At 45.4% G+C, this 17,234-nt stretch overlaps 1 protein-coding gene and 1 pseudogene across 2 annotated transcripts in view; one reads left to right on the top strand and one right to left on the bottom strand.

The window, feature by feature from the left end:
- Nucleotides 1-17,234, bottom strand: part of LOC146808634 (NACHT, LRR and PYD domains-containing protein 3-like) — an 852,065-nt pseudogene that overhangs the window by 281,209 nt on the left and 553,622 nt on the right. The window lies entirely within an intron of this gene.
- On the top strand, nucleotides 86-5,218 carry LOC146808635 (uncharacterized). The gene is made up of 3 exons (XM_085620675.1): nucleotides 86-1,421; nucleotides 3,783-3,857; nucleotides 4,487-5,218. The coding sequence occupies exons 1-3, from the start codon at nucleotides 213-215 to the stop codon at nucleotides 5,216-5,218; spliced, it is 2,016 nt and encodes a 671-aa protein (XP_085476801.1). The 5' UTR covers nucleotides 86-212.

Below are 17,234 nucleotides of genomic sequence, written 5' to 3'. Positions count from 1 at the left end.
TAGTCGCCTATGGCACTTTCCGCGTCATAGCCCTCATTGTCCGGGGTCGTGAGGGGGGTGTTACCAGACCTTTAAAGAGCGTGCTATACAGTAAGATAATTGGTAAGAAACAACGTTGGCTGCTCGACTTTAACAACGATACAAACAACACGTGTCTGGCGGCCAGCATCGTAGGCCTACTGTTGGGTCGCAACACCACCGACGCGGTCATCATGTCTAGAGCGGCTGAAGCCCATGAGGTTCTTGAAATACCTCCCGACCGCATGGTCGGCTTTGGCGATATAGGTCTTTTTGAGAACTATTTCGCTGTGACGGTGAAAGTTCTTTATCACAATGGCTCTTGGAAGTACTTTACAACTGGCAGCCCGGTGAGGAACAAGACCGTATATGTGCTTCACCACGAAAATCACTTTTACGGGATCTTAAACCTTAAAGGTTTTCTGGGTGTCAAGTATGTGTGCACCCATTGCGACCATATATACAGCACTAAGGACCGTCATCAGTGTGAAATGCACTGTAAGATGTGCCAGAGGGATGGTTGCTTCGTAGATACCGCCCTGAAGGTGAGGTGTCGCACCTGTAAGCTGTTTTGTCGCTCTCAAGACTGTTTGACCATCCACAAGAAAGCTGTTAAATGCACCCCTAAAATGGATTGTTTTGAGTGTGGTCGGTATGTGGCATCTGATCACAAATGCAAAGGTATGAAATGCCCCCGATGCCATACGGCTTATGCGGCGGGTACCAACCATCGTTGCTACATGGTTAAAGGCCAGCCCCAGACCAAAACCGAAGCCTACATAGTGTTTGATATAGAGTGCACACAGGAGACGGGTGTACACCAACCTAACTATATTTACGCACACCATCTAACTTCCGACGACAGCTGGGAGTTTGAAGGCCGAACGTGCGTTGGTGATTTCCTTAACACTTTCATTCAAACCAAATTCAAAGGGTATACTATGCTGGCCCACAACTCAAAAGCCTACGACTCATTCTTTATTTTACAAAATATGATTCGTGAAAAGGTGCAAGTAGAACTCATTACTCAGGGTTCAAAGCTGATGTTGTTAACAGTCGGACATTTACAAATAAGGTTTATAGACACTCTGAATTTCCTACCCATGAAATTGAGTAAGCTGCCAAAAGCCTTTGGTTTCCCAGGGTGTAAGGGTTATTTTCCACACTTTTTTAACACATGGGCGAACCAGAATTATGTGGGGCCCATGCCATCTCCTGACAGTTACGGGGTTCAATATATGATGCCAGCCGAGAAAGAGAGCTTTCTACAATGGTACTCTGAAAACCGTGAAAAAGAGTTTCATTTTCAAACAGAGTTGAAAGCTTATTGTCAGGCTGATGTAATGATCCTGCGTCAAGCGTGTAACCTCTTCAGAGACGCTGTGGTGGTGATGACTAAGAAAGTCAGAATGCTGAAGCCTAAGAAACCTCAAATGACAAAGAAAAGTCGGGTCTTGAAACCGAAGATGGCTCCACTGATAAAAGAGGTCGCATACATAGACCCTTTTCAAAACATCACTTTGGCATCCATGTGTATGTCCATCTACAAACACATGTTTTTAAGACCTCAAAGTATCGCTCTAGTGCCGCCAGACCTCTATAACGGTAAACAGAAACGTTATTCAACCCCCTCGATCCGGTGGCTCATGTACATCTCTGAGAAGGAAGACGTACATATTCAACACGCCCTGCAGGGTGGTGAATACCGGGTGGGGCCCTATTACCTGGACGGGTACGCTGTAATTAACGGGGTGGCGACGGCCTTTGAATACAACGGCTGTTTTTACCACGGCTGCCCTCAGTGTTACAAGCCCCACGAGTTTAACAAACTTCTGGGTGCCAAATTTGAGCACTTACACAGACATACTCTGCTGAAGGCCCAGTATGTTGAAAAATGTGGCTTTGCTATGAGGGTTCTATGGGAGCACGAGTGGTTAGGGATGTTAACAACCGACACCGAGCTCATCTCTTACCTTCAGAGTCGTGATTTACCAGAACCCTTGGAACCCCGCGATGCCTTATTCGGAGGCCGTACAAACGCCATACAACTGTACAGGGCCACGGATGAGGGTGAGAAAATACACTACTATGATTTCACCAGCCTGTACCCCTTTGTAAACAAAATGAAGGTATACCCCCTAGGACATCCTACCATCATATATAGAGACTTTAAGCCCCTTTCGGAATACTTTGGGTTAGTTAAATGTGAAATCTATCCGCCAAGGCGGCTTTACTTTCCAGTGTTACCCTACAGAGTCGATGGTAAGCTGCTGTTCCCCCTATGTCGAACATGCGCATTGCTTAAAGAGACCGGTGGTTGCAGGCACACCGATGAACAAAGGATGCTCACAGGGACCTGGTGCAGTATCGAGGTCGAAGTGGCGCTAGAGAAAGGTTACAGGCTCGGAAGGATACACGAGGTGTGGCATTTTAAGAGGACTACGACCCAGCTCTTTGCCCCGTACATTAATCTGTTTCTCAGAGACAAACAGGAGGCCTCAGGGTATCCCGAATGGTGTACTAGTCAGGATGCAAAGCAGAAATACATCGATGACTACTATGCTCACGAGGGTATACATTTACGCCCCCATATGATAGAGGTCAACCCGGCCCGTCGCCAGTTAGCTAAACTCTGCCTCAACTCCTTATGGGGAAAATTCGCACAGCGTACAAACCTATCAAATACGACCTTAATAACAGATCCGGACGAGCTGTTTAAGTACCTATTTGCCCCCTGTTATGAGGTGTCCAGCTGCAATTTTATCGATGACGAGACAGCGGCAGTGTGTTGGAAATACACAAAAGCATACCCCACAACGTGTAACAACATAAATATCTTCATAGCCTGTTTCACTACAGCCCACGCCCGTCTAGAGCTCTACAGGGTTATGGATAAACTCCAGGACCGTTGTCTGTATCATGATACCGACTCGGTGATTTTTCTGAGTAAACCAGGGGATGAAGACCCACCTCTTGGGGATTATCTGGGTGATTTGACCAGCGAGCTCGATAAGGGTGAGCATATAATAGAATACGTATCATCAGGACCTAAGACCTACACCTACCGCACAAACATGAATAAAGTGTGTATGAAGGTCAAAGGTATAACCTTAAATGTCAGCAACACCCTAAAAATCAATTTTGACAGTCTAAAGAATCTGGTGCACGAATACGCTGCATCAGCCGGTTGTGAAACTGCTAAAACCATAGTTGTGAACCAACCCTGCATAGTCAGATCCAAAAAGAAGTGGGAAATTACAACGCAGCCCTTACATAAAACCCTGCGCGTTGTTTTTGATAAAAGGATCCTGACAGCGGACTATAAAACAATCCCTTATGGTTATTAGAGCCATTAGAGAGACACCCCCCACACCATGGACACCCGTTTGCAACATCCCTTCTCCTGCGTGTTAGCAGGCCCCTCAAACTGTGGTAAGAGCTATTTTATAAAAAAGCTCTTAGAAAATGCGCCCTCTGTTTTATCCCAAACCCCTAATAACATTGTGTGGCTATATTCCTGCTGGCAGCCTCTTTATACAGCCCTGTCCCGTAGTTTCCCACATATCCGTTTTATAGAGGGTATACCAGATAATCTCAACGATGATGAGCTACTGCCACCGTCCCATATAAACATGATCATTGTCGATGACCTTATGCGTGAAGGGGGTGATCATCCGGAGTTAGAGAGAGCTTTTACGCAATATTCACATCATCGCAATCTAAGCATACGCTACATTGTACTGAACTTGTTTTACAAGGGCAAGAACAGTCGGTCTATAGCTCTCAACGCTTTATACCTTGTTTTATTTAAAAACCCCCGGGACAAACAACAAATAGCAGTCATAGCTAAACAGATGTACCCCGGAAACACACACTTCTTCATGGAGGCCTTTAGCGACGCTACGGCAAAACCCCATGGCTGCCTGCTGGTCGACTTAAAAAATGAAACTCTAGAAGACTATAGACTGAGGGCTGATATTTTTCCCCCCGAGCTACCAGTCGCCTACACTCCAAAGACCAGACCACGGCCCCATAAAAAGAAGCTTTGACGTGTTTTAGAGACATTTACACACGGACCTTTATAATATAAGGTGGTGACCATGTCTGCCCGGCTACGCCGCAATCTAGCTCTCCTGAAACTGCTTGTTACAGCCAGTCCTCAACACAGAAAAGCCATCCTGTGCGCTGCTTCTGACGACTTAGTGGCTGCCATTTCAGAAATAGCCCTAAACACCCTAAAAGGCAACGTCCCTATATCAGGGAGTCAGTTACAGGTGCTGAAGAAGAAGAGGAGTCTTATCAAGAAGCTCAGTAATAAAAGGGCCTCACGCATTACAAAGAAGAAACTGGTGAAACAATCTGGGGGTTTTATAGGTAACCTGCTGGGGATTGCTATACCGGTAATTACAAGCCTCCTCTCGGGACAGTAATGGAGCATGCCACAAAGATGTATTTGGTTCCTAAACAGCAAATGGACCACCTGGGTTCTTCCACAGACAACGCGTGGGATATACGCAGAAATGAGACTCTACGCCTGGATGCTGAAATTAAAGACATTTTGAACCGCACTGATCTAAACCCCTACGACAAGGCAAACCTTTACACCAGCACCCTTAAAAACTTTTTAAGTTACTACAACCAGTGGAATACTGAGAAAAACAAGCTGACTCTATATACCCCGGACTCTGAACAACCTGCAGCCCCTGCGAATACCCCTCAACCCCTACAACCACCGCCAGACCTTGCGTCAGCCCCAGATCCCTTTGTTGATGAACTCTTAAAAAATATAAGTCAAAGACATAGAGGTGCAGCGCAAATGCTGATGAGTAAACTGGCAACTTCTAAAGACCTCGCATCCTGGAATGAACGAGGCAAATTTCTCTACAAGGGCCAGCCGGTTGTAGGGTCGCACATGTACGACCTGGTTAAAGGGCTCACGCACCCGAAAATGCTAACGTCTCAAAATGCACCGCGTGGTTGGGATCATTTTCTGCGAGCCGCTGCTGAACTCAACATCCCTTCTACGCTCATTGGTAATAACGATCATCGCCGTATGTTTGAAAGTTTAAAGACAACCCTCCCACCATCGCCACCCGCCTCTGAAGGCCTACGGATATCTCCCTCTTGGACTACCCCTATGACACCATCTACACGGCGAAAAAAGCCTTTGTCCATACCCCGTACATGGATTCATCCATAATTTTTAAATGTACCTATTATGTGTATAAGCGTGTCTGATTTTCTTCATATATTTCTTCAGCAAAGTTTGTCAGTGTAATGCACAACTGTAATAAACACTTTTATAACTTTACAACCGTCTCAAGCGTCTTTTTAAACCTTTTTTAAAAATAAAAAATAAAATATGATGCATGAATAAGCAGTGAAATACAAAGTCTGAATGCTTGCTTTTTAAAAACAATGTCTTTTATTGTAGACGTTCATCATTAAGCACATACAAGTTATAAACCCTTACAATTTTGACAAGCTACATATTCGGTTCTAGCAGGTCTGACCGAGGCCCTTGTGTTTTCTTTTACATATTTCGTAACTAGACTATCGTTGTTAACAAGGTCCCTCGAGTATAGATTTAAGAAATTTCTAAATGAAATACCCTCTGACATTTTACTGATAAAATAAATACAGTGTTCACCGCATGTCATGGCTACCGAATCCTGGACCCTCAGTTTATTAAACACCACTCGCTCCGCAACTTTTTTCACAAACTTGAATATGGGCTGTGTATATATACGGTGTTCAGGGAACTCTGCTGTACTGTCAAACACGGTAACCGTGTCGCTATCTATAAACACGGCGGCCCAATGTGTTCCACTCTTGTAATGCGGATCGGTGTTAAAGACCAGGGTGCATGGTCTTTCTGAGCCTATTTCAGCCGGTAGCCCATCGCTAGGGAAAACACCTAAAAAGTATTTCCGAGCGTATTTATGCCGACTTAGGAAGTCCCGTATCTGCACAGTGTCCATTTCACAACTGTTTTAAAGATAGTCAAACAAAATCTGTCTGGCGTGGTTGATCTGGATGAGGCTGTCGAACACTGAGAATACGATCATGTTCACATTCGCAGGTAGAGGGTTAGTAAATCGTATTTCAGCTTTTAGATTGCCATTTTTGACCAGGTTGTAGTGCCCACCATCTTCCATGTCGGGTGTCAGGTCGAATGCGAACAGAGTGTATCCGGTCCCATAGCCTTCACGTGACACGGCTACACCGCAGTCCCTTAGATGTTTCCCTGTTATTGAAACCAAACCCTGATATTCCCGGATATAGTTGGAGGTTATAAAACTGGGTGTGTAGGGTTTTGCAGGAATCACATTGCCCTCATGGACCAGCGCGGCGTAGTTGATGCTGTAGTGTTTAAAATTGAAAGGGTTTGAGGCATAGGTGCCGCTAAAAGCTGTATTGTCCACGAATCCGATGATGATGAGTTTGGGAAGTTGCCCCAGAAATAAATTCTGCTGTTGGGTTAAGCGAGTCCCTGCTGGAATACTAAACACCTTCAAACCCACTCTTTCAACAGCGTACTTGGCATTCGATATTTGTAAAGCGTCGGCGTGCGCTAACCTGACACTAGGTGACACTTTCACTCTCTTTACAAACAGGCTCGCTGATAGTATGTCCAGTTTGTACTGTTCCGCATCACCACTGATGAGGCAGAATGAGTCCTTGTTGCGAGTGAGTTTGATCTTAAGATCAATTCCGTTGATGAGCAGTTTATCTTGGAAGAAGAGGTCTGAATGTATGCGCCCCAGGAGGTCAAAGGGGCCACTGCCGGCTGCAAACCCCGCCCGTTTTACAAAACCCCTATTGGCACCGTCCAGAGCCGTGACTTCGAACTGTGCGTGTGTATCCCTGTAGAAGAGCCCAGTTGAAAGCTGCGTGTCAAGGGCGTCGCTGCTGTAATTTAGAATGCTCTCGAGGTAGGCTCTGTAGGCGTACATGTTATCGTTCTGTGTGATGATTCGATCGCCCAGGGTGATGTCCACCTGGTTAAACATGGTCGCTAGGGGATAAGCGATCGTCGCCACTCTAGCGGCTGCTGCTATGTCGGACCCATCCGCTTTTACGATTTTACACACAAGATGCAACAGTGTGTTGTTGAGATCCAAATACATATCCGTGGACCCCGACACACAAAACTCTATAGGGGCCAGAGGTGTCAATGCTGCTAAAGGTGATACCTCCATGAAGAAGCTGTTTTCGATGCTCGTCTGCGTTGGTTTTAGAGTGAACAAGTCTAGTTCGGATTTGGTGCACTCACCAGATGCACAGTGTACGAAGGCCATGGTTTAGTTTACGATGCTTTAAAAAATATTTACTTTAGAGCCGTTTCTCTTCTTCTTCGCAGCTCTCTTCCGTCTTGGAGCTCTTCTTTTCTGAGTGCGTTTTGAAGAGCTCCGTCTTTTTTTATAGGGGGCCGGAGGGCCGCGTAGTCTCGAAGCACGACGCTTCCTTTTAACACTCGCGCGTGGTGTGTACAGCAACCCCGCTCCTTCTTGCGGCTGTTTGTTCATGCGCTCTGCAACAGCCGTAGTAACAGAACCAACCACATCCTGGGCAATGCTCGAAGCCGCTGCCTTAACATGTGGTTTTGCAATTTCATAACCTCTTCTCAAGAATGGCATAGCTCTTCTAAACAGACTCCTGAAGAATCCCCCTAAACCAGCCCCGTACATAACAGGCGACCCTTGAAAGTACGAGGGCCCTCCATAACCGGCTTGGTTTCTGTAATAGTCCCTGTACATAGACGGGTCCCCGTATGTTTTCACGACCACCATGATGCCTGATTAATAGCCGCTGTCGCGTCTCGGTCTTAAATGAAGCTTAACAATAACTTTCCCGTATTTAAAGGCCACCGGCTCAGACTGATCATCGTAGATCATAATTGAAATAGTGTCAAAATGGTTTTTAGAAACTGCGACGTAGTCGGGTTTATTAAATTGAATATTGACCATCGTATTATTTTCACCCTGTACGTGGACCCATCTTAGCAGCGGCGCGTAACTATCCCCGGTCCTCTGGGCCTCTACTATATCGCTATACACATAGAGCGTGTAGAAGCCTCCGTTAATATCGGGACACGTGTGATCCTGTTCCGCCAGACTTTTCGCATGCAACACGGTGCCTAAGACCCTTTTTAATTTACCGGTGGTGTTAAACGTGGTGCCTCGACTCGGGGCTTTAAGAAACACCTTCCTTCTGACGTTATCTAGAGACAGATGAATATTCGCATATGATTCGATGCCGGCTATGGATTTGTTGATTGCATCGACAACACTTGCAACGGTAGGGTAGTAACCGTAGGGTATGCCAGCGTGCATGTTCACATTGTCCTGATCACGCTTTATGTAAAACTTAGCTTCACTAGCTGTAAATGTATTCCAGGTTCTAGGGTATTGGATTTCTGTTAGGGCCACCTCCCAATCCCCTTTCAGGTCCACCGGCTTAGCCAATTTCACAGTGTATTTAGAGATCTGATTATCGGGGAACATGGCCTTAGAAGCGTTGGATGGTAGGGTAATATAAAAGGGCGTTGTCTCCATCTTATCAGCTGTTTTTTTTTAGGCGGTCCTTAGCTCACACACCTTTCAGGGTGCTGGACAGTACCCAACTGTTAAATTTATCAGGCCATCCCCTCCATTTGACATACGCCTGGCTGTTAACACCTCGACCTTTCCTCTTCAGAACCTTTTCAACCCTGTACACACGGTTCGGATCCTCAGGTATCAATTGTAACTCTTCCTTGTAAAAGATCCCCGACACCGCTTCCCCTGCGTAGTCCTTTAACCTGTAAATATACAGCCCTTCTTTAAGCTCCACACGTTCCACTATAAATATTTCATCGCTAAAAGTTTGTTGGTAGCCCTTCGTGAAGATACCATTCAATTTTGAAATCCTCACGTGATCACCTTTTTTAAAAATGGGTTTCTTCACCTTTGTAACAAAATTACGTCCATACACGGTCCTCCAAACAGCTAAGGAATTACTAGGGGTGACCTCTACGGGGGATGTTTTGATGGTCCTGTGATAACTGGCATTATATACATCTAAAAATGCTTGTAGAACATCCACGTATCTGTAGGTGTTATGGGCTGTAAAATACCGCCACATCTTAGACTTTAAAGTTCTGTTAAACCGTTCTACAACTGCTGCTTTTACCTCCGTGTGGGTTACAAAATGTTGAACACCATGGTGGTTTAATAATTTCTGAAATGTCTTGTTTAAGAATTCTTTACCAGCGTCTGTTTGTAGTTTTTGAGGAATTCGACCCTTCCCGAAGATGACTTTAAAAGCGGCCGTGACACTAGCACCACTTTTATCGCGTAGCGCTTCTGCGTAGGCGTACTTGGACAGCACGTCTATGACTGTTAATATATAACAGGAGCCGTTGTTATGTTTTGCGACATCTTGAAGGCTGATTATGTCCGCTTGCCACTGATAATCTATTTGCGCATTAACGATTGTGGGGCGTCTCTTAAAGCGTCTTCGGGCCTGTTTATGGAGTGAATACGCCTCTTCTCCCGATAGCCACGTCTTCACAAGGTCTCTGCTTACCGGTTCATTTTCATCTACAGCCCTTCTGTATAGAGCTTCGACGCCTCCATAGCAACCAACACCCCTTGCATCATAATAAAGTTTTCTTAACCGAGCCCTCGACATGATAGCATCTGTTACAACAAATGAAATGAAAGACGCTTGTTTTGTGTAAGATCGTTTTATTTAAAAAACAATACTGTCAAGACCTGTGCAAAAGATACTTTACATTTTCACAGTAATTGTCATAAGTAAGGATTAAAACATAGCCATCTTAAGGTGCGACACTCCACTAGTTTCTTCGAAATACACGCTATCATTTCACCTTACATAAGACCTTAGTTAAACAGTCTCCGGGGGGCCAAAGACCCTATTGTTCTATTTTTTTTATAAATATTACACATACGTCTTTCTATGAGTCTTTCTATCAACTTTCTATCAAAAGCAGGACACAGCTCATACATAGCAGGCAGTTTTACGCTCGGGGCATAACCATGTCGGATATCATTGAGTGCCGCTGTCAGGATCCTCAACATATCGGGGTGTACATATTTCCTTTCCGGGTGCATACCGTACACCACCCTTAGCAGTTTATACACCTTGTACGGGTCTAGCAAACCACAAATATAGCGTATTGTTCTTGTTCTGTATGATTCGCACAAACATTCGTGAGCGGCCTGCTGGGGATCATTAATTTGATGTCCGTGACAAAGGCTGTAATAGTCACGCTTGACACAGTTTAGTATCACAGCCGCTGCAAAACCCTTAACTTCTCGCCTCTCATAGTAGGACACACCGTCATCGTCCTTATCACAGGCATCGCTCTTAGAGCCGCAAACACACTTGTCGCAACCCTCACGGTTTTGACATGTGGAGCTTTCAGCCTGTTTTGAGCACCACAGACAATTGAAGATTACATTGCTCGCTTTTGCAGGCCTCCACTCTGCCGCCGGTCCTTTTGGAGTTTCGCTCTAAGGTTCAAAAGTAGAAATGACAGTCCATTAGTCGCAGAAACAAAATACTGCAATTATGTAGTTGACTGCTCATAAGCTTTTCCTACTAACCTCCGTATGTGCACAACCCTCGGCGAAGGCTCTGAAATCTTGAGAGTCGCTAATGTCCTGCGATGCCCCCTCATCCTCGACGCTTGTACCAGGCTGCTGCAGAACAACCTCCTCAGCAGCCATATCCTCCTGAGGACCCATGTCTTCATAGACGTTCGTGCGAGGAGATGGTTCAACTTCTTCACCATAGTGCTTTATAAAGTATGTGCATACAGCTGGTTTTGTTCTCTAGGGGGTCAAAAAAAAAGAAGGACGCTTGACATGCCCGCAGTTGAAGACATAAAAATACATCATTTTGTAACGGATTGTGCATAACATTTTTTATTTTTTTTGTTTTTTTTGACTAACCTCCGCATTTTCACCGTCCTCGGCGACGGCTCGGAAATCTTGAGAGTCGCTAATGTCCATCGATGGCCCGTCATCTTCGACGCTTGTACCCGGATGATGCAGAACAACCTCCTCAGGCTTCGTATCCTCCTGTAGATCCAGGTCTTCATAGACGTCTGTGTTAGGAGGTGCTACAGCTTCTTCAACTTCCTCCATGTCCGCGAAACTAAGGCCAGCAAACACGCTGCCGCTACATGAGACCTCACTCTCGCTGCCGGCGTCCTTAATCGGCGACATCCTGCATAAACACTCCTTGAGACTGAGTTTTTGCACCCCACGACAAACGTCAGTACCAAAACCAGTAACGTCGCAGCACATATCCTGAGGGGTTTCTGGTTGAGCATTCTCGTCCATTACCAGGGGTGCTACGCTATGGTAATATCTATCGATAGTGGGCTGGGAGCCACCCCACATGGGGCTTTTCACGAGCGGGTTGTATCTCTTCATACTGCTGTGGGAACCTTTTCGGCTTCAGGGGGCTGGTTGCTGTACAAGGTTCTTAAGGAGGCCTTATATGTATCCTAATCAGCTCCTAAAAGGGCGTGCCCCTCTACACCACAACAAGGACATACAAGCCTCATAGGTCTCTGGTTCGCTGATGTCTACATAAGAAGACACACCCCTAGGCGGACCCATGGGCCGGTTGAACGCCTACATCTCACGTTGCAGCCACACATGTCACTTTTGCAGTCACACATGTCACTTTCAAGGACTCGCAGACCTGTCACTTTTGCAGCCACACGTCACTTTTAAGGACACACACACACACGTCACTTTTGCAGACACACATGTCACTTTTAAGGACACAGCGAGGGGCGGGGGCAACAAAAGGGGGACCTGTCACTTTTAAGGACACGCATGATGATCGATGGTATCAGAATATACTACTCACGGACTTTACCCGAAGGTGTCAGAGCGCTTCACAATAGGAACAGTGATGGTATTGGATATTGGATATTGGATAGGTATTTATAGAGCGCAAACGTTCGCTCCGAAGGGAGCATCTTGGCGCTGTGCAAGAGGTACAAGAGGAGAAATTACAAGTGAGCATGTTACAAAAGCAAACGTTACGTTACATGAGGCAATAGTGACAAATGTGCAAGTATCAGGAGCAAACAAAATACAAGAGGCAGCAAACGATACGTTACAAGAGGAAAAAGTGACGTGTGCAGGTTACAAAAGAGTACAAAGTACAAGTCGAAGGTAAAATACTGCAATACATGGCAGACACTCAAAACACAAGAACACACTGGGAAGGCACTTCTACAGGCATGGAGAAAATAATTTCCTATAATGGAAGGACTTCCTTCAGATAATAGAGAGGGCGTGAATTAAATTTGGAAGTGTCTTTGAAGGAGGAGAGCTTTGAGGTCAGTTTTGAAGGCCTGGGAAGAGGTGGTGGTCCGGAGCTGAGGCGGAAGTGAGTTCCAGATATTCACCGCGTTGCCTGAAAAGGATTTGGCCATCGATCTTTCCTTCTTGAAAGTGGGAGGTTCAAGCAATACATTTTCCGCATATGTGATGGCCTAGAGCCTCCAGAGAGTTTCAGTTTGTTCGCCAGGTAGCGAGGGGAGGAAGGGTGCAAGGCTTTGTGGGTGATACAGGCAGTCTTGTAGATAGATCTTGCCTCGATGGGAAGCCAACAGAGGGGGGATAAAATTGGTGTGATGTGGTCGCTTCTTTTGGCCCCATATATGAAACGAGCTGCTGAATGGAGAACATATTTAAGGGGGGACAGGTGGGATTTGGGGAGGCCAGTAAGAAGAGACTTGCAGTAGTCCAATCTAGAGAGAACCAGCAATTGGACCAGGGTTGAAAGGTCTTGCTCCGGGAAGAAGCGACGAATCCCCTAAAGAAGGCGCAGTTGGTATCGAGCAGACTTTGCAATGGAATCGATGTGGGAGAGTAGATTGAGTTTTTTGTCGAGTGTGACACCAAGGGATTTTGCGCTGTCGACAATGATGGGTTTATTGCTAAGTAGATTCATCCGATCCATCCATGATTGAACCGGGGAGGAGAAAGTGAGGAGGAGAGGAGGAGGAATTCAGTTTTGGAGGGATTAAGAATCAGTTGATGAGTTAATATCCAGTTTTGAATGGAGTCAAGAGTAGAGCTTAGGATGGAGAGATCGTAAGTGGAGGCCACCTTAAGGTAGATTTGAGTGTCGTCAGTATAGAGATGATAGAGGATCCCGGATTTACTTAGGAGATCTCCCAATGGTTCTAAATAGAGATTGAACAATGTGGGTGCAAGTATAGAGCCTTGAGGAACACCTTGACCGACTGCCAAAGGAGATGAAGGACTACCAACTGACACTCAGAGGTGGGTGCTGGATAGAACAATTCTATTGGAGCAGCATATTATTGAGTAATCATTTTGGAAATAGTGAGCGTTCGTACTGCTGAGTCCTTTGCGTACATCTCTACTGTCTGGGAGGCATTTAAATGCAGCATTCAGGGGTCCTGGTTTCCATAGAGGCAAACAGGATACAGGAGGAAGAGAATGAGGGAGGAACTCGGCTCCTCCCAGGAGGAAGCGGATAGGGCCTATCAAACATTAGGATTGAATGATAGAGTGCATTAATAATAATAATAGCTTTATTGTACAGTTAATTAAAACTTACAATGTTAATACCATCCGTCATAAGAATCATTAAGCATGTCTTACACATGTACTTTAGGGTAAAAGGATGAAGGTATATTAAGTCCTATAAAATCTTCCGTCTCTGTTACGTTTTCTACATTGTCCATCTCTGAATATGAAAGGTCAGTGTGAATCTGTGTACTGGTAAATGATTAGGCTTGGACAGACCTTTGACAGACTAAACCATTATTTCAATGGACGAGCTGTTCCATGCTGTTTCTCGCTGTGAGAGATGGCTAGCTCTTTAGTCTTCTGGCCACTATGCCAAAGTGCTTTGTTAGTTTGCAGTTTAGCTGGACCTCTTCAGGATGAAAGCATATCTTCACAGCCTGCCTGCAGCTTGTTAAGCCCTTTTGGTTCCATAATGTTCGGAGTAGGGCACGACTTATGTCCATCAGGTTTGGGCAGATACAGATTATGTGTATTAAGTCCTCCTTCCCTGTTCTGCAAAGACGGCACAGGTGTTCTTCCCCCCTTTTCCAAGGTGCCAAGTGAGGGAGGATTGGTAAAATGCCGAGGCGCAGGTTTAGACATTTATTTTTTGTCTTCCACGTGAGACCCATTGTCAGGTAATCCTGCGGTTTAAGAGCTTTGTAGTCATTCAGCACGGCCCATCCATGTGCCCTTTTGGCCAGAGTTTCTTTCTCCTCTATGGATGATATCATTTTAGTCACTTTTGTTACCACCTTTTTGAGGCTTTTGTTGTCTATGGATGACTCCCAGAGGTTAGTTAGTTCCAGGTATTCAAGTGATTCTTGTAGGTACTTCTTGGCGGGGGATTTCATTCGAGTTGACAGTTCAGTCCAACGATGGGCTTTTAAGGATCCTTGCTCCGCCTCTCTGATTTTGCGCCAGCTTTTTATGTCGGCGCCTCTTCTCTCCACCGTTTGTCTCTGGAGACCAAATTCGAGACGGATTTGGGCGGGGGACACATGGATTGGCAGATAGAAAATTGCCCTGTATGCCCGGCTGACTATTTTATCTAGAGTGGTCGCGTCTTTCCCTTGCACAGATTCACTGCCGTATGTGAGCATCGGCTGTAGACGGGCTCTGATCACCTGTAGAAGGGGATCCAGTCATCGAACGGGGATAACTTTTTTCAGGGGCTTTATTGAGAAGTAGAATGTTGTACCCTTCCGTCGGATGGCCTCTTGTTGGGGTTTAAATGAGCCTCTGCTGTCTAGTAGTACACCTAGGTATTTGTAGTTGATGACTCGTTCTAGCCTCTGTCCGTCCAGGAACCATGCAAATTGTCTTTGTTTTATTATAATTCACTGACATAATTTAGGATTTATTTAAGTTGATCTTTAATCCGTTGTTTATTGAAAATGTGTTAGTGGTGTCCAGAAGATGTTGTAGTCCTATAGGGGACCGAATAATTAAGACCAAGACGTCTGCATATAGGAGATTTGATAGCGAAATGTCTCCCAACCGTGGGGCGTGCAAATTGGCTTTATCCAATTCTCCGAGTAAGTCTGCGAGAAAAAGGTTAAACAGGGGGGGGACTATGACGCATCCTTGTTTTAGACCTTTTGTGGTGTTGATTTGTCTTGAAAGGTGCGTTGCAGATCCCAGTTTAAAACTGACCCAAGTGTTGGTGTGCAGTAATATCAGCTGTTTCAGGAGTGGCCCAAACATTAGGATTGAATGATATGGAAGTTACGGTAGAGAGGGGTGTAATGCCAAGGAGCAGATAAGAGATTTCGATAGTCATCAGGAAATATTTAACAATAGGACTTTTCATCAACAGATGCATGAAAAAGGTGATTTATAAGCCAGTTTTTAGCTGGGCAGGCTAAAGTGAGGGCTGATCAAAACTTGATTTTTAAAATCTGAGACCCCAAAAATCAGTCAATATACAGAAAAGTTAGCAGAAATTAAACAAGTTTTTTAAAATTATTATTTGAATTCTTATAACGATGAAAAAGTAGGGAACTATGCGCTGGAGCAGCAAACTGTAGATTTCGTTAAGGATTTACAGGTGGCTGCTCTGACGGATAGAGTTGCTTCTATTTTATTAGAGCCTATAGTGGGGAAGGAGGGGGTAGACATCAAAAGGCTGCTTCGAATGGTAAAGTTCCAGGAGAAGACGGGTTTGGCCCAGAGTTTTATAAGGCTTTTGTCTCCATTCTTAGTGCCCCTGGTGCTGTACTGCCCAGGGGGTAGGGGACAGGTCCTGGATTCTTTTTTTTTAGAAAGGGGTTTAGGTAATTTTTTTAAAGCTAGGAAAATCATGAACAGATCCATGGTCTTATAGACTAGTGGGGCACATCGTCAAGCACGGCGTTAAAATTATCGCTGCTTTAGCGGCAATAATGGGTTTGACAATATGCCCTTGAGAATTCCCATAGAAGCTCATGTTCTGGTGTCAACATGGGCTTCTATTGGAATTCTCAAGGGCATATTACTCCAAGATTTACACAAAAATGTTAGCAAATTGAATGAATAAGGTAGACCCCTTGCTTATAGCCCGGGGCCAGAATGTTTTTTTTGGTGGGCAGAGTCTCTACACTCGTGTGTATTTTATGGATGAGTTACTTTACTCGGTGCCGGCAGCTGCTCTTCCAACGGTGATTTTGTCGATCGACGCCGAGAAGGCTTTTGATCTTGTAAACCGGAGGGGCTTCGCCCCAATTTTAGATTCATTTCAGTTTCAATCCAGTGAGAGAGATGTCTCCAGTTACTGCCCCAAAGAGCCTCTGCGCAGCGAGTCATTAATATCTCCATGGCTGAACTTGCCTGAATCGTGGCACTCGTCAAGCGGTGCCCCTGCTCCCTCATTACTTTGTCCTTTTAATTGACCCCGTGACGCAATATATGCGCCTCCGCCTCGACACTATCACCTCTGCTCTGCGCGGATGATCCGGCTCTGTTCTTAACCCCGACTCCACGTGACATTAAGAATGCTTTACAAACTATACAACCTTTTATGAGTTTGGGGGACGGTGAAGAAAAATACAGCGCTGCTTATTTAACGCCGCTGCTCTCTGGAAGTCTCTGAAGTGATTAAAATGCTCTGGACGCTGGAGGAAAGGCAGTCCTGGTACTGTTGGACCTGTCCGCTGCTTTTGACACTGTTCCCCATTCCAGGCTGCTCGCTCCTCTCAGGATAGCGGCATCGGACTGAAGGGGATGAAACCTTTCCTATTAGACAGAGGCAAGGACGTCTGGACGCTCCCTTCTTTGTCAGGCCGCAGAGGTGTCTCAGAGGAGAGCCACAGGGCTCGGCCCTCAGCCCCACGCTGTTCAACGTCTAAGCGGCCCGGCTTGCAGCGTTGGTCGGGTCTTTCGGGCCAAGGTAATCTCTCATGCTGAGCACACAGCTTGTGTTTCACTAAATATTAGAAGTACTTTCATTCTACATCGGATTTGGGAAGTCCATCTTAATCCCCACGTCACATAAAAAAGTTAGATGCCAGCCTCTAAACAATATTTGTTTTGTAAAAGATACATTATTTCATACATATGGAATTCTCAGAGTAAATCCCTGGACTCCATGGAGATATTGTGAGTTTCTCTCCCCTGGTTTGACCGATGCAACAATCGGTTAATGGGCGGGTTTATCGGTTCTCA

Source organism: Triturus cristatus, chromosome 8 (assembly GCF_964204655.1).
Source record: "Triturus cristatus chromosome 8, aTriCri1.1, whole genome shotgun sequence".
Lineage (NCBI taxonomy): Eukaryota > Metazoa > Chordata > Amphibia > Caudata > Salamandridae > Triturus > Triturus cristatus.
This window is presented reverse-complemented; position numbering and strand designations above follow the sequence as displayed.

Coding starts and splice junctions, on each gene's coding strand:
- LOC146808635 (XM_085620675.1), top strand. CDS start 213: ATGTCTAGAGCGGCTGAAGCCCATGAGGTTCTTGAAATACCTCCCGAC. Junction 1,422..3,782: donor TGGTGGTGATGACTAAGAAA/GTCAGAATGCTG, acceptor TACAAGGGCAAG/AACAGTCGGTCTATAGCTCT. Junction 3,858..4,486: donor GGGACAAACAACAAATAGCA/GTCATAGCTAAA, acceptor GTTCCTAAACAG/CAAATGGACCACCTGGGTTC.